At 41.2% G+C, this 18,400-nt stretch overlaps 1 protein-coding gene across 3 annotated transcripts in view; it reads left to right on the forward strand.

Annotated features, from left to right (window-relative positions):
• Positions 1–228: 228 nt before the first annotated feature.
• mta1 (metastasis associated 1) overlaps positions 229–18,400 on the forward strand; it is a 34,751-nt gene continuing 16,579 nt past the window's right edge. The window contains exons 1-3 of one of the 3 annotated variants that reach the window (XR_009205782.1): positions 229–467; positions 9,923–9,990; positions 10,334–10,427. Coding sequence is in view for 2 of the 3 variants with exons in the window: in XM_058399353.1 (XP_058255336.1) it covers positions 440–467; positions 9,923–9,990; positions 10,334–10,427 (190 nt within the window). In the remaining variant the exon portion in view is untranslated. The remainder of the gene's footprint in view (positions 468–9,922; positions 9,991–10,333; positions 10,428–18,400) is intronic. The other 2 variants (XM_058399353.1, XM_058399352.1) reach the window with 2 other exon arrangements.

Genomic DNA, 18,400 nt, shown 5'->3' on the forward strand with positions numbered 1-18,400 from the left:
GGCCTAGTTTTTTGTTAATGAAACTCATTATTATTTATGATTGTAATAAATACCCCATACAATTTTGACTTGTGCTTGTGTGTTTGGGGTTATTGTGAAATCAAATGTTATTTTGCGTTCAGTCAACCTGAAGTAACGCAACAAAATTTCGGGGGGGGGGGTTTCTTTCTTTCTTTTCTTTTTTTTTTCTGTAACCGATTCACTTCCGGTTTCACAGCATTGTTCGAACTGCACGCGCCGTTCAACAGACGCCTTTAATTAACCCGTTCGCGCGAGAGAAGAGATTAAAAAAAATAAGGGTACTGTCTCTTTAAGATCGCTGACTGGTCCGCTTCGTATTGATCCAGCCACCATTTTCCAGCGCGCTGAGCGGCGGCAGTGGCAGCGACGGCGGCAACATACAGCCCTTACCTGGAGACACCAGGAGCGGGGGGCAGTCATGGCAGCCAATATGTACCGGGTTGGAGGTAGAGAGCACGTTTTGTATCGTTTTAATCGTTTACGTTTTCTGTTTCAAACCGAAGCTAGCAGCTTTGCTCTGTCCTTCCTCTTTATTTTCTGAAAAAGCTTAAGTGGCGTGTGCTGTGCGTGTGACTGGAGGATGAGGATGATGATGGTGACTGTGTGAGGAGGAAGAGGAAGGAGTCTAGTTTCGGGACCCCATGAATTTCTACTCGCCCCCCCCACCTTTTTTTTTTTTTTTAAATATAAAAAGAAAACTTTAATCGACTCTACTGTTTTAGCATGATTCATTTGGACTTAATAAGTTTGTCCTTTGACTGCGATTGTTTTTTTGTTGTTTTTTTTTGACAAACGGTTAAAAGCGTTTTTTAAAGTTTTCCACACCGCCGTGCTCAGTGCTGGCGGAAACACTGCCTTTATCCTGGCTTTGGCTTTGGCTTTGACTATAGCTAGCTCGAGACTGACTGATTTAAAGGTCTGGACGACACATAATTCATTAAGATGACTTGTGAAGTGATACTTTTCAATCAGCCGAAGTGCTGAGAGTCAGACACACACACACACACACACACACTTGTATAGAAGTGGAGAATGTACTCATGATCATCTATCCCTCAGATAGCTTGGTTAAGAAATTGAAATTTGAGAAACCATGCTTTATCTTAGCTAAGTTAGCCTGCTGGTATTACGGTATGTTACATTTGGCAGCCCTTCATCCTGTTCAGAGACTATTTCTGATCTTAAAGCTCCTTTATTGTTGAAATGAAGGCGTTTGTAGTTGAAACCCCAGATGATCTCGATACTTTGTTTCGCCAAATCATTGTGTCCTTCCCGACAAGGGTGATGCTGGTTATTGTGTCTGTATGATGTCTTCATTAGAGCAGTGGAAGTGATGACTCAGAGGAAGAAGACTCTGGACGGCTAACAGAAAGGTTGTGAGGTTGAGGCTCACCATCACCCAGCTGCCACTCTTGGGTCTTTGAAACACCTTCATCTGCTCGACTGATGAGAAACTCGGCTCGGATAAAATTGTCTGTTAAATGAGTGAATGTGAAATGTAAATGGCATTAAGAGAGTAGCTTGATCACTTTGCCTCTCAGAGACCCTTTGCTCCCTGCTGATGATGAAGGGTTTTGTAATGAGCAGATAGATGTGGTGTTAACGAAGTCAGATGTGACGAAGCAGACACATCGCTCAAGTGTGCAGCACCGGACTCCGTCACATGTTAAGATGCAAACGTTTTTCAGAGGGATTTCATTTACCATCTTGTTGTTGTTGTTGTTTTTCCTCCTTGGCATTTTTTATGATAATATTTTACAACCCTGAGTGATCCAGAATAAGCAGCATTTATACTTCACCATTTGTGTAAAAAAAAAAAAAAAAAAAAAACTTAATTCAGATTCATTTATATGTGTATATAAGCCAGTGTGTGAATGTTCCAGTATGGTCCCCTGTGTTTGAGTATATGTTTGGGGACATATTTTCCTGAGATTCAGCACAGAGTATGTCGGGGCGATATCGGCCTGATACTGATGCTCATTATCGTATTCGTGGTGGTGGATGTGATTTCTGGTGAATGAGATACGGATCATGCATGTGGACGTTGGATATAAGTTGCTAATGAGCAGATAGAGTTACAAGTGTGTTGTTATAACCTGTGGATTCTATATGTACATTCAACTAGCCTTATTAAGCCTCTTTTGCAGGACTGAATAATAATGGTCACACCCAACTAAGTAGCATTACTATTAATTGCCTTGTATCATATATTAAAGTCATTTATATATTTTTTCACATGTAATCAGTATAAGCCCCTGAACATCTGTACTGAGGATAATATTTTTCTGAAATGGTTTTGGATTGGGTGAGATTTTCTTTTGTTAAAGTATACTTTTTATGATGCAATCCCACTTTTTCTGTTTTTCTACACGCCCAATATCAGCGCTTTGAGTATCAGCTTTGACCTGATATTGAGGTACTTTTAGTAACTGAGCCGACTCTCCGGAAGTTTCTGGATCTGTTGCCAGGTTATGCAAAACAGGCACAATGGTGCCGTGTCTACATCTCGCTTTCATGGTGTAAAATATCACTGGGCAGATTAGAAAATATCCCAACGAATAGTCCTGTCCACAGCAAAACTCACTATCACATTCACGATGCAGGAAGCGATCTGGACCAGTGGGACATGGGCTGTTAGGGTGAATTTAAGCTATGAAGCATGTCTCTATTCAGACCTAATTTGACAAACAAAGCTTGCAGAGAATTGACTTGGGTTGTAAATGAATTTCGGCATTAGACTTTATCGGGTACTGGCTATTGCTCAGAGGATTTATTTCCGGATTATTAGAAGTTGGGAAAATAAGATGAGAATTCCTAGCATCTTGTCAACATCAAGCTTTCTCTATCAGCAAATGGCTCTTTCATTGTGAATGTAGCACCACACTCCTTTATCAGGGTGTTGTTGTGGTGAAAGCTTGGGAAAGATTGTAGTGTGGCCTGGGATATCCTTACACTCCTCTCTCAGCATTTGTAACGTTCTGTGTTGCTGAGGCTGAAAATGGCCTAAGGCTCTTTGACCATTAAAGAACCACTATGGACCGTTGTACCTCCAGCCTCTGCAACACCTGATACATATTGATGACTGCTCTGCCCCTCGGGCCTGATGTTCTCCCATGTTCTGCCGAATGAGCATATAAAATTCAGTAGCAGAATCTGGCAGAGTCTTTGTATTCGAACCGTTAAATTCACAGTATTCTGATTTTCTTTCCTTAAGTAAGAAAAAGCATGAGGCAGCAATCGGCTATGTATAAAAACAGCATTTCTTTTTTGTCATGGATATTATGAAGTACTGTTTCTAGCTCGGCCTTTCTGTCAGAAGACGCTGCCTTTGTACCAGAGACCCAAGTCTGTCCCATTCCGACGGCAGCAGGACCGATTCCTTCTACAATATCTAATTTTTGTGCTTTTCTAAAACCTGGATTGATATTAGCGCATTGTTCACTTCGACTCGTTAGTAGAGATACACAGCACATTTTAATACATAGTCTCTGCTCTCTCTGCGGGGATGCCTGCTGCTCATCAGACTGCAGACAGAACACTCAGTGGAGATTGGGCATCCGTGCTTAATTCCTTGAAGCTCTCAGTTTGTGGGTAATGTTGTTTACAACTAGTAACGCTTGAATTTTAATGCAGGAGGCATACTACTAAGTGGATGCATTAGCTGGAGCCTTTTGTGATTAGCAAATCATGGAGCCCAAAATTGCTAATAATGATTAATATGCGACTAATTGTACAAGCCTAGCTGAAGTGCATAAGCAAAGCAGTGCTGTTGACTCCTTCCTTAATGCTGAATTAGTGGAGATGCCCAAGGTAAATCTGTGCCATCAACAGCACAAAGGCAATTTCCCCCTCCTGAACAGCAAAGCTTTGCATCTGAATGCCGAGCTATCATTGAAAAACAATGCCTTGGAGAGTGAAGACAAAGCTTGTCTCAGTGCTCCCTTTTCTTCTTTGTCTTCACTGCACACGATGGCAAAAGGTAGCCTTGCGGAATTTCCTCTCGCAGAGCACATTGTGCTGCTTTGGCTTTGTTTGCCTTCTCTTTGAGTTGAGGCAAACCCCAAACTCCAGTGCTGACCAGAATGTGCCAAGAAAATCTTTTAAAGGAAAAAAAAAAAGAAGCCCGAAGCTGACCACAACGATCAACCGCGGAAATGATGGAAATATGCAGAATTGCATGTCACAACTCTGTGGTGGTGGAGCACTAGGCCACACGGAGCTTAACAACAACAGACAATAAGAAATGATGACCGCTGATCCTCTGCTCTTTGGTTATTAGCTCATCTGAGCTGCCTTGATGTGTCCTGGTCCTGGGAGAGTCGTAATGTCTCAAAGCCAGTGGGCCTGACATGCTTCAGTGGACTCCCCACATCTCTAGGGCCTCCTGCCAGCTATAATACACACATACCATTCCCGAGGCTTGAAGCCTGTCGGTTTAATACCACCCAGACTTGCCTTTTAACTATCACAATAAAGAAACTGTTGAGGAGCTAAATGGCAAAGAATTTTCTATTCTGGGGTAAATTCCATTTGCAGCCTCCCATCAGTGACACAGCAGCTCAGTTTTCCAGAACATGTGGGATGTGGTTTGTATTGGCATTTGCTGTCTCAGCCCCTCAGTATTGTTACCTGGTAGGGTAACGGCAGTTAAGGCTTTAGTTTACTGATCAGAAGGTCAGAGGTTCAACACGTAGTGCTTTCCACTCTTGGGCCCTGAACCCTCTCTGTTCAGAAGCGCTGTATCACGACTGACCCTGTGGCCTGACCCAAGCTGGAAGTATTGTGCAAATGCATTGTATTTGTGACAGATGAAGGCTTTTTTTCCAATATTGTTTTGTGAGTAAGACATACCACTAATCTGGTTCACTGTTCCCAAACAACACAAGTCTACAGAAGATTTACATTTAAAAAAAATTGATACATATGCATTTATATGCAAGTACAAATAAATTTATGCTTTTCCTTTAGTATATACATTCACTGAGCACTTTATTAGGAACACCTGTACACCTACTGCAATGTGATCTCTGATTTTTATTGTCTATGATTGCCGGTGCCAGAGAGGCTGGTTTGGGTATTTCTGTAACTGCTGATCTCCCGGGATTTTCATGCACAGCAGTCTCTAGAGTTTGCTCAGAATGGTGCAACAAGGAAAAAGAGCTCTAACAGTAACTTGACCACTTGCAGCAATTGTGGTGAGTAGAAAAGCATCTCAGAATGCACAACACGTCAAACTTTGAGGCAGCTGGGCTACAAAAGCAGAAGACCACTTCCAGTGTTTTTTTGGCACACTTTTAATTCAGTGCAATCACAGTTTGAATGCCACAGCCTGTGTTGTTGATCATATGCATCCCTTCATGGCCACAATTTACCATGTCTAATGTCATGGCTTCCAGTATGAAAATGCACCATGCCACAAAGCAAAAGTAATCTCAAACTGGCTTCATGAACAAGATAGTGATTTCAGTGTGTTCATCAGTGTCCTTCAGTCACCGGATCTAAATCCACTAGAAGACCTTTTGGGGTGAGATGGAGTGGGAGATTCGCAGCACCAAAGTGCACCTGAAAAATCTGCAGGAATTTCCGGTCATCTTTGACCAGCTAAGTGATTATTTATATAAAATTCATAAATAGGGCTTAGTTTAAGACACAAATTCTATAAGACATGTTTGTGGTTGCTGAAACACATTTGTTTTGTTTTCTTAGGGTTTGGTAAGTCTAACGTCTCTCTGTAGGGTGACTGACTGACGTGCCGTAGCATCAGGCTAGGATGCCTTTGCCCAGTGCCCACTCTCCTCAGCTCCTCCCTAACACCAGTTATCTCTCTAGTACACTTGGATGACTGTCAGTTGAGACAGCAACTTTATCACCCAATTCAATAGTCCTCTAAAGCTGGCAGAGGCTCTTAAGCCTGTTTTTTTTTTTTTTTTCAGTCTGCTGAAGATTTCACTTCTCCCATTCCCACTTTTGTTTTTGCCCTTACCATCCAGTCCGTTTGTTTCTCTTTCTGTTTCTCTGTGTGCACAGAATACATCTGAGCAAATACAGAGGTTACAGGTAGGTGTTTGTGTTTTTGAGAAAGCTCTAGCAAACCTGTTTGATAGTAACCAAAAATAAGCAAAAAACTAGAAAAATGGAGGAAGTCTGTGTGTATCAGAACATAAGCTTAAATGAACAGACATTGCCATAGTAACTGATGTCCCCCGGAGCCCAGTGTAAATGTCCTGAGGTGTGGATCGAGTGTGTTCTCTGCACCTAAACCTGTGCAAGATGTGTTCTGGTCAGGAAAGATGCTTTTTCTCTTGTCTCTCTCTCTCTCTCTGCATCTTTCTGTTTGTCTCTGTCTGAATATCTCTCTCTCTCTCTCTCTCTCTGTCTCTTTACATGTTTTCCTCTGTCTCTCTACCCCACTTCTCCACACCTCTGTCCTGGTTATTCAACTTGTGTCTCTCTCTCTCTCTCTCTCTCTCTCTCTCTCTCTTGTTAGGGCTCAGCAACATGCACGTATTGGATCCCAGGAAATTTGACTGCACTGTGATGTCACCAACTGTGCAGCACGCTGATTGGTGGTGTGTGTAGGTGGGGGCTTAACCGATGCTGTGAGAGCAAAACATGCAGGGTAGAATGGTAGGAAGACTGGCATGATGAGCCATGAGAGACAGCAAAGACAGCATTGCCTCTAGGTCTTCTGCAGCTCCTCACATTGCAACACACAGGGCCACTCGCAAGGTTTTCCTCCATCCGAATCCATGCCAGGTTTTGCTCAGGACCTCAATGCCTCGGGTAGAAGTTGAGCTCATTTGAAAAAGGCAGCAAAGCGGTGTGGTCTGCACTGTCTCTGAGTCTTTGACACGCATAGAACTGGAATCTGAGACAAAACAGACAATTGGTGCATTTCTGTGTCCAGGCATCTTTGTGTTCTTGGTAGTTGTATAGTAGAACTCCACTTGAATTGATAATGCGTTCTTATGCTGAATTTACACATTGACCATCTGGTACTGCTGATCAGACGATGCCATCATTGTAAGGTGCCATGGTAAAATGGTAATAGTCATGTGAACAATGCTGTTGCACTTGAGCTGGATTGAATGTTTCATGCTCTTATTCAGTCAGGTCTCTGAGGTCTTTTACAGATTTAGAAGACTATACTTATAGAGTGCAGGGTGTATTGCAGCAGCAAGTTGTTTCGTGTTCCTGAATAAACAAACAAACATAGTTTGTTCCTCCATTATGGCACAGCGGAAATTTATTTATTTAAAAAAAAAAAAAAAAAGAAGCCGGAACTTTTGATGGAGGGTTTCGTCAGTGGTGGTGTACTTTATTCATTCCTGGCAGAAGCACGGCTTTCCGTCTCTGTCTTTTTAAAAAACACAGAATTTCCGGTTTTTTCGTGAACTTCATAGTGTTAGCATGAATGCAGCACTTGTAAACTGTGTGTGTGTGTGTGTGTTCATCAGTGTTAATCCCCAAACCAAACTGAACAGCTGTTTAATTTGCTACCCTTCAGTGGACATGGACCTAGACTAGTGAGGGATATTTTGAATCATTTTAATGTTGATGTACATGAACTCATCAAAACAATGAACTATCTATACGCAGAATCTAAGCATGTTTGTCTTGGCGAGGATGCCAGTACTCTTCAGCTCGAGTCGAACGTGTTTAACAGGCTAGAGCGCAAAATACATTGTTAAGGTCATAAAATACATGGAGAACAGAGATCGGTTTGAAACATTACACACACTTCAAGCAACCAAAAGTTTGAGCTTTCTGGTTGGATTTAGGTGACTATTTTGTGTCGTGAGGATGCAGAGACATCACCAGTGCTGAGAGAGCCGAGCCAACACAGCAGCGTGCTGTAAGATTAGTAGAGCAGCCACAAGGTTTTGCTCTTTCACCTGGTGCTCAGTAACTGTGACAGTTACATCAATATGTTATTTTATTCTCATCATCCTTCTGAAATACAGAGACAATGGCAGCAGATAATATCCTGAGTCGCCATATTTTTTGGATCGTGTACCAGACTGCATAATGTTGTACTAAGTAGATTGTCCGTACCTCACTGGTCCCATTACTGGTTTGGGAGGCAGCCCTGAATGTGAAGGAGTATTTACTAGAGAAGGGTAAATTTGTATAAACACATTTGTATTTTACCCCAGAAGTCTAAAATCTTCAAAATTGTCTCTAATTTCAGCATGCTTAATTTAGCTTGTCACCTGTCGACAGTACAGCGATAAAGTCACAAAAGACACTGCCTCGTGAGACCGATAAGTGACAGCACTATGCCGGGGTTTCACATCACACGGATGGACAAATCATAAATCCATTAGCCAGCATGCCAGAACCTCTGATGTGTTTGCACAGTCGCACATTTTAGGAATCTAATTAAGTACGCTGAAGAAGAGTAGTGGCTAATGTAATTTAACCCATAAATTCAATGAACTGGTTAGTTGCAGGATAAAAGTGCCATTGCACCACCATTAAATATATATATATATATATATATATATATATATATATATATATATATATATATATATATATATATATATATATATATATATATATATTTAATGGTGGTGCAATGGCACTTTTATCCTGCAATATAAAATTATATATATATATATAAAAAAAAAAATCAGTGCCACAGTGGCGGTTAATGCCTCTTTTTTTTTTTTTACCTAGCCAATATATTAAGAGAAGTGCCCCCCCCCAAAAATACACAAACAAAACACACAAAAACAACCCAAAATGTTTTTACTTCTTCATAAGCATCGAAAATTTGAAGGTGTTATCTTAATCCACTAAAATTTTGTGTAAACGGGTAAAGGCCTCACAGCCAGCAGTGTCCTGATTACTTTTATATTAAATTTGCAGCCCTAAAATAATATATTTGTTTAGACTAATTGAAAATGTAAGTCGATTTTTCTGGTAAAAACGTTTGAACATGTCTCATTAAACTATTTTTAGAATTTGTTTCTTCCTCTAGTTGCTAAACCAACCCTGGTGATTTTTATTAGCAGCTGACTTTAACCTATTAGTCTGCTGAGCATCTACTGATAAAAACCTGATAGCTCAGACACAGTCTGGTCGTTTTGGGAGCACAGGGTATGGATTTGTCTGCTCTTGCATCATGATGCAAAATTATCTATAGGTCTGGTTTATTGTGTCAAGAGTTTTCTCTTTGGAGGTAAAAAAAGGTTGGTGAGTATTTAGTCCCCGGCCTCCTCGTTTTTCTTTTGGGGGTAAGGTAAGGGTTACAACACGGAGCTGTGTGTGTATACCACGTGTGGGGTGTAATGTGCCAGAGGCCCTGACACTAGCAAGTTTACGCCCAGGATTCGCACCAAGCCTGAGGCCTAGAGGGGCATCCCACTGAGCCATAAGCCTGTACACAGAACCACTGGGCCTGGAGTAAGGCCAAAGGCAATAAGAATAAGGATTGAAGCAGAAAAGGAAGGGGGGATAAGGGGTATGAAATAACATGAGCTAAGTGTGGATGCTAGTTGTGCAGATATTACAGATCAGATGTGTTCAGTTTGCTTGTTATTGCTTATAGTTGTAGTCTGGTTTGCAATATGCTGGTATTATCACTGTAGAAAGTACAGTGGTATCATTTATATAAATAACAGAAGACCAGTGAGTGCTACAGTCATTGCGACAAAACAGTCCTTGGCTGCAGACATTTTGCACAACTAGAATGTGTATTTATGCCTTTGTGTGTGTGTGTAATTTTATTACCTGTTAAAATAAAGGATTGCACGGTCATTATGCACATACTCATGATCTTACAGTTCACTGGTATAACTAACATCCTGTATCTGTGTGGAGGAGAGGAAGCATGGTGCTGATGAGTTGCTTTTACACCATCACTGACAATCGTTCTCATTTTTTTTCCTTGCAGATTATGTTTACTTTGAAAACTCCTCCAGTAACCCACTACTAATTAGGAGAATAGAAGAGCTCAACAAGGTGAGTGAAAGTCCATCGTTGTGCCCTTGAAGCATCTTGCCCTTCCTTCAGCCAGACATAGCTGAATGTTTTATGTACCATTCTGTGTGTCTGTCTGTCTCTGCCTCGTCTACCGACCACAATGTTCACAATTATCCACAACTTTCGTTCCCACAGATGTTGTACTTTGTACTCAACCCTCTCTCCTGCTTCTTTGCTCAGTGTTTTCTGTATTCCTTTCAGCACTGAGCAGGGAGCAGCAGAAGTCTAAATCTGTCATTCTGACTCAATCCTCACCTGTACATTTGGCTTTTTATCTAATCTCCGGTGGCCGAGTTTTTCAGCTTCTCATGTTAATTTGCAGACGGCGAATGGGAACGTGGAGGCCAAAGTGGTGTGTTTCTACAGACGCAGAGACATCTCGGCCACACTCGTCGCCCTGGCAGACAAACATGCACGTAAGTAATGAACATGGGACCTCCCAGCACTGTCCAAAACAACGGGGTATGCTGTTATAAAGGGAAAATAGAAAAGGCTCGGACACCGGTCGGGATGATTGCGGATGATCTCTTCAGGAAGTAATGCTTCATTGCCAAGGCTCTTCATTGCATCACTTCCAGACTGCTGACCATGCAGCACACAGTTCACATTTGCACCTTTTTTTCTTTCTTTTTTTTTTTTTAAATTTCAGAAAGTAGTCTGTTGTGTGGTGTTTTTCTTTCTTAAAATAAAACACTCAGGATTGTTTTCAGTGCAGAACTGTTGAGTACAGCGTTTTCTTTCTTGGTCAAAGAGTTTTACATGTACTCAATCCTTTTTTTTTTTTTTTTTTTTTTTTTTTTTTTTTTTTTTTTTTTTAATTATTTGTCCATAGCTTTGTTTCTGTTGTGAAGACTTGACTCGAATAGTATAAACTATCATTTTGCACTGGAACGATCCACTTAGGAATATCCAGTCTTTCCTGCTATAAGCAGAGTTGGTCTCCAAAATGGCTACTATAGGATTGAATCACTAAGCGTGTTGGTGTGCTTCATACGTGCGGCGGGGCTAGGCGTAGTGTGAGCAGCTGTCAGCAGTGCCAGTGTTAAAGATTATCAGAGTTTGAATGTAAAATGTTTATATACGTGGTACAGAGATAGTGTAAATGTGAATGTATGAAAGTAGTCCACACTGCTCACAGGTTTAATCATGAGGCACTGGGATTGTTTGCTCAAATAGACCACACAGAAGCAGTTAGGAACTTAGTGGGGGTGGGGGTGTAAGCTGCGAGTGTGTGTGTATGTGAATTCGTGTGTATGGGTTCATGGATTGTGGGCCTCTCTGCAGTGCCAGCAGTCTCTCCGTGGACGTTCAGACATTTGCAATATGTGAAAAATGCATGGCAGGAATGAGTTTGGACCACATGGGTGTGGACTACATCCTGAATCAGCTTCAGCAAGGAAAGAAGAAAGGAGAAGAGAAACAGGAGAGAAACAAAATGAAATGGCATGTGAGGTGAGTCACAGAGAAGGAACAGGAGAGCAGTCTTGGAGAAAAGAATAGCGAAGATAAGAGGGCGAGGGTGTGAGAAGCAGAGTGATGGAGTTCCTCCTGTGTGATTGGACACTAAAGGAGTTTGAATGCATCTACATGTGAAAGCTGGAACTATTGGCTCTCTTTTCAGCAAGTCGGTGTACTTGCGCACACACACTCAGATGACTCACAGATTAAATATTTTGTTCTCGGTGATGCTGGCTCCTCCTTGCCAGAGCCTGAAGCTAGGGAGCTGTGCTGTGGCCTTGTTTGCACACACAAGTGTGTGTAGAGGCAGAGAGAGAGAGAGACAGAGGGACTTGACCCTGAACTGAACTGACCACTCCCTGTAATCACCTCGCCCACTGTCTGAACAGACCCGAGATTAACTTGGGTTCAGAAAGGAATAGGTTTGAGTCATGACCGATTGAGATTGTGTTCCTGTGTCTCTTTGTGTTTGTGAAATATGCCATTTCAGAGAAAATCTACAGCAAATACAGTGCATCTCGGGGATGTTCAACTCCACTCCTGGACGGCCATAGAACTGCAGGGTTTCTCTTACGTGTGACCCTGATGCCCTATAGCTTAGTGCCAGCCAGGGCCTTCTGAGGATCTGCTCCCTATGCATCACACTATCAACACCTGATGGCTGACATGTACATAGAGTCTGCACCAGCATGAAATGTGGTCTCTCACCAAAGAATTTTAATCATAAAGCAAAAGCCCAGCATTGCAGGAAAAAGTCTCTGCAACCTACACTATATGGCCAAATGTTTATGGACATGCAACACCCATATGTGAGTCTTCCCCAGACTGCTGCTGCAAAGTTTGTTGCACCCGGTTGTTATGCTGTGATGTCTTTGTGTGCTGCTGTGTTACCATTTTCCTTCACTGGAACTAAGGTACCAAAAAAAACATCTAGCATGATAATACTTCCGTGTACAAATCAAGGTCCATGAAGAAATGGTGTACTTCAGTGTCCTGCACAGAGCTCTGACCTCAACCTCACTGAAAACCTTTGGGATGAATTGGAACACTCCTTACCAACAACATTAGTGCCCAAGATCTCTAAAACACTTGTGCCTGTATGAATAGGCAAATCCCCATAGCCATTCTCCAAAATCCAATGGAAAGCCTTTGCAGAAGAGTGGTGGTTAGTTAGACTATAAAGAAGGGACTAAATCTGGAATGAGATTTTCAAAAAGAACAAGAACGCACATGTGATGGTCAGGTGTCCACAAACTTTTGGCTATGTCAAAATTATATGTCGCATGATGTATAGTTGCATGACTATTCATTTTATTTGTCAACCAGTAAGGTTGTTCCATAGTTTCCAAACATTATTTTGGCACACACAGGTTACAAATAATTTCCATGTTCAGTACTTCCTTAGACCACTCTGTTAAATAAAAAAAATAATTAAATCAATTCGTCTCAAAGACGTCTGTGGCTCAACAGCTGATTATGGAACTGAGAGAATGCAATGTGGAAGATCCTCAACAGAGTCCGGTGTATATATACAGTATCTTAGTGACCAGCCTAACTTAGAAGGAAGACACTGGTCATGCCAAAATTGACTATGCCACAGTGTACCCGACTTATATATTTTACTTAGTTTTATAGGACAGCAAAAATAACAGTGGACAAAATTCTTTCAGGAGCCACCAAGAGTGGGATTTAAAAAAAAGTTTCAGCTCTCGAATGGCACAATAAAAAAAAGTTTTCCTCCTCGGACTGGGAGATCGTAAGTTCCAATTTTGAGTGTGTCACTGTTCTCCATAGGCAGACATACTCTCTCTCATCTATCAATCACAGTGGCACTAGCCAAATGTGGGCATATGTAAGCTCAAGTATGCAGAATAGGGCAGATGGTACTTTTCCTCAGAGTGTATTATGATGAGTGGAATGCAGCAGTTTGTTGAGATGTGCCTGTTAGCTTAGCCACATGTTAGCATTCACGCTCCCAGAATGGTAGATGTTGAATTATAGGAGAGTGCTGGCTGGTGGACGGAAAAGAGTCTCACACACACCTTTACACTGCTTACAGAGTAGTATAAAAGTGGTAGTGAACTTTACAAAAGAATTCATTTTCAAATGCTTAGCCTTGTACAGTGCACTATAGAATTGGCTCACAAATATTTTTTTTACTATCTCTCTGCCTTGGCTGTTTTTCCAAAACATGCTAGTTGGTGCCTGTCCACAGCAGCAGCATGTCAACTAGTTTTATTCAACCAGTGTACAAATATCAGTAATTATAAGATGTGTGTATCATCTTGCATAATATAGTTGGCTACAGTAGCTGGGCAAAAATTGCATATGAGCAGGATTGACTGTAATTAGAAGACAGTGGGGAAAAAATGTTGTTTCTTAAGAGATTGTTTCCTCTCTTGCTGCTGTCTTCCTATAGCAATGCAGCATGCTCGATTGATGCTGATGACTAGCGCCACTAGTGAACCAACCATCAGTGTATTCACAGAACTCGAATGGTGGTGTATTAGGGTTTGACTCATCAGCTCATAACCAAGCCCTTAGAGTTAATTTGGGTGTGTGTATATTATTAGTCAGAAGCAAGATCCTAAGATCCACCTAAAACGAACTTGGAACAGCCTTGATTGTTCATGGGATTTCAGAGCAGTAGAATGATTTTAGCTGTCCAACAAACAAGGAGCAATGGAGTAAACATCAGGGAGCAGGTGAAAGTGCATATTTTGTTTAGATAAAATGGTGGCACACTTGCACTGAGAGTTTCTCGGTGGTCTTGTCTGAGGAAGACTATAGAGAAACCGTCTAAATGGGGAAGATATGGGTTGTTGTGAAATAAGACTTTTAATGAGAGAGTTTAAAGCAGACACATGAACTAACTTGCCCCATATTACATTTACATCTCCAGCATTTGGCAGATGATTTTATCTACAGAGATGTATAGAAGAGCTTTGTAGTCTCCATTAAAACATATCCTGACATATTACAACCTATTTTGATTTAAAATTCAGTGGACAAAACAGTTTATAAGGTAACTCTAATGAACCAGATGTGTTGGCATTGTAAAGATGAGTACATACGTTTAGGTAGGTTTGTTACACAAGAGGGTTGTTAAATTAATTGTCTTTAATGAACTAATAAAAATTTAGTTAAACTATTAAGGCATGAAGACTAGTCTATTTTCATTATTCAAGATTTTAGTCCTTCATTAATCAAAAAAATACTCAGAAAATGAAACGGTGTAGTGTCTCATTTACTACAGTGTAGTTTTCTGTTACTTGGTCGATAACCTCTTTATGAGCTACTCAATTTAACACAAATGAGAGAAAACGTGTGTGTTAAATCACATACTTTTATAGCCTTCTGTTTTGGACCCGGTTTCTCAAACTGTTTGCAGCCAAGCACTCCTTTAACTGCTAAATAAATTCCATGAATGTCAGTAGAAATGTATTTTATATAAAAATAATAATCCAGCTACTGAAATCTAAAGTTCATGACTCAAATGTGCACAGTGAACTTCTGGCGATAATTTAAGCCAGAGATCATTTCTATTCTTGATCCTTCCAGGTTTTCATTATGTAGCTGCTTATTTTGCGTTTTAGAGATTTGGATTAAACCCGTCCAATTCAAGTGACCAGTCAAAGAAAGACTGAATAACTTTCTAAACAACATAATAGCCATAATACCCAGCTATAAGTACCCAAAGTATATGCATCATCACCCCCATGTTGTGAGCCGCCTATTCTGAACTATATTTGAGTATATTGTCTGTACGCATTACACAGATATTCAGCCACCTTTTGTTAGTAAAGTATTAACGCTTGACAAATAACAAACATGTACCTGAATGTATGTGCAAAACTTTTAAATGTTCTAAATGAGTAAGTACCTTTAGGTGTAAGGTCACAGAATGATGTTTGAGATGCATGGTTTCTGCCATTTTCCTGTTCCTTCTGACCACTTTGCTCCTGACCGATCTCAGCACTGCATGTCTCTCCTGTGTGCGTTTCTGACAGACTTGGGTTGTTCTAAACTACAGCACCTGAATGATTATGTACTTGAGTGTGTGTGTGTGTGTGTGTCTGTCTGTCAGTCTCAGGGCAGATGCTCTGGTTCATAGTGCACTAGTGTGTGGCTGTTTGGCAAGTGCAATGGAAAGTCAAGTCTGTTCCTCTATGCGATGTGTCTCCTGAGCCTCCATTCCTCTTTCCTGAGTAGGGGGTGTATGCACCTCTTCCTTTCCCCTCTTCTACCTCTTGCTGCTTGGTAAAGCAACTCATTCATCAATAATTGATAATTGCTTGGGACAGGTGAGATGGAGAGGCAATTTGTGGAGAGTATAGGCTGGGTGCAGTGCCAGTAGATTGGTTCTGGTGTTCTGTTCTCTCTCTCTCTCTCACACTCACACACACACCCTGTCTCTCTTTCACAACCTCTCATGTCCGCTCTCTCTCTTTCTCGCTCTCTGTCTTTCTCTTTCTCACTCTCTCCCACCTCCCCCCCCTCTCTCTCTCTCTCACTCACACATGCACACGACCTCTCATGTCCACTCTCTGTCTCTCTCTTGCTCTCTTTCTCTCTGTGTCTCTTTCAAAAAATTTTGCCCTCCCCCTCTCTGTTTCTTTCCCTTTCACTCGTCTCTTGCTGTCTGTCTCTCAATTTCTGTCTCTTGCTGGTATGCTTTTTATGCTCTCTCCCTCTCTTGCACTCTCATTCTCTCACCTTTTACTCTCTCATGCGCTCTCTTTCTATCTCTCATGCTCTCTGACTCTCTTTGCTCTCTCTCAAGCTGTCCCTCTCTCATGATCTCAGTTGCTCTCATGCTTGCTCTCTTTTTCTGTCTGTGTGTCTGTTTTAATATTTCTGTCTGTCTCTGTTTCTCTTTATTAGTCTCTTGATATATGCCTCTTGTGCTCTCTCTCTCTCTCTCTCTTACTCTGTCTCTCTCTTTCTCTCTCTCTCTCTCCCCCTCCCTCTCTCACTCTAAGGACTGAGGCTGTAGTGAGTTCCTCTCATCCTGCTGGCTCTCTCGAGGATGCAGAGGTCTGTTCATAGCCATGTGGCTCTCATGCTCCCCCCACTTCTGTAGAGACATCAGTACTCCAGCCACAATTGTAAGACGTACAAGACACAGAACAGCAACCACTCTGATTGTGTTGAGTTTTTACATTTGTTTGTTGTGCAAATGAAGACAAAACTGACTGTATGAGATACAGATAGCATAGTGTGTGTATGTGTGTGTGCTCAGAATACTAGAGTGGCAAGAGGAGGAAGACAAGGGAATACGTATTGATTTCAGGTGCACCTTTTTTTCCCCCCTTGAAAATCCCTTGATTGCTTTTGTTCTTCTCTCCTCTCTCATTCATTCTCTCTGTCTGTCTTTCTGTCTTTCTCTTGCTCTCTGTCTGTCTCTCTAATGAAACTCCAGATGAATTGGAGCACACTCTCTGGCTTCTCTCTCTCCCCTCCTCCTCCTCATCCTCACTCTGCCTCCACTCTTCTCCACTCAGCACCCTCAGTCCATACACCACATATATGTAGGATTTTTTTTTTTTTTTTTTTTTGTGAAAGAGAGAATGTCCTCTCTGCTCCTCTAAAAATGGATTACCAGGGAACAGAGATTAGGTTCTCCAGTGTGAATCGTGTGGAGGGGGTGGGACTTTGTTGACACAGTCTGATTTCATTTCCTTGGCTTTTTTTCCACCCTTCTTTTTATGTTGAACGAATTTGATTTTAGCTGCTGTTGGTTTGCAATCATAGATAGCAGAAAACTTGAGGCTGTACTGGACACGTCAGTCAGACTGTCTACAAAGGTTCTGGTGGAAAACACAAGTGTCCATGGCAGGGATGGGAATAGAGCGGACATGATCCATGTCGATGAGCACACACTGCTTCTCCTTCGTCTCCTGTGATATGATGCATTACTGAACTTTATATACATATGCCAAATCCACCTCCAGAATGTTGCATTTTAGCTGCAAGAGAACTGGTTCAGGCTGCTAGTTGCACCACCGTCTGATGAACATTATTATTATGCCAACCAGTAGTGGGAACGTCTACTGATGACTTCATAGTACAGCGAATTATACAGGAGACTTGCAGCAATAAAATCACTGTATGCGTGAACACAGCATAAGGCTGTTTATTTACGTTTTCTGACATGTCTTCAGGACTGAGGGCGTAGCATTTATTAATTTCAAGAGAGAGCAAAAGAGAGGCTGGTGAGGAAACGTGTGCTTTGCAGCTGCTGTAACGTAAGTGGATAAGAGAAACAACTTTGGACGTGACTTTAAATGTTACAATAAACTAAAAAAAAAAGTGCATGTTGGTTTTTACCAGAAGATAGTATTCTACTGAGCAAGTGGCAAAAAACTTTGGGATGTGGTGTTGTTATAGGAAAATAATCAACTTTGGGATGGTAATGGCCCGGAGCAGGATATTGGACAGCATCACAAAACCCCATTATTATTATTATATATTCCTGTCACAGCATGCCACATAATGTTTTATTCCTTACTTCAACACTGTTAAGGTACTCTTTAACTCGTACACAAGTAGTTTTTGGCTGTACATGTAAAATGTATTTGTATGTTTTGAGATCAAGTCTGCTTTATTTATATAACCTGACCTAATAGTTCCTTATGAGCCCTTGGTTGCTATTGTAGAAAGGACATTATTTATTTACATTTACATTATTTACTGTCCAGTGTCACCAATGGGTTCCCTTATGAGCCTGGTTCCTCTCAAGGTTTCTTCCTCATATCATCTCAGGTAGTTTTTCCTTGCCACCATTGCTGCAGGCTTGCTCATTAGGGATAAAATAGGGATAAATTGTAACTTTAATTTAAACTTTATTTTTTTCCCCTTCTCTGTTTCTGTAAAGCTGCTTTGAGACAATATCCATTGTTAAAAGCACTATACAAATTGAATTGAAAAC

This window comes from Hemibagrus wyckioides, linkage group LG09 (genome assembly GCF_019097595.1).
Source record: "Hemibagrus wyckioides isolate EC202008001 linkage group LG09, SWU_Hwy_1.0, whole genome shotgun sequence".
Classification (NCBI taxonomy): domain Eukaryota; kingdom Metazoa; phylum Chordata; class Actinopteri; order Siluriformes; family Bagridae; genus Hemibagrus; species Hemibagrus wyckioides.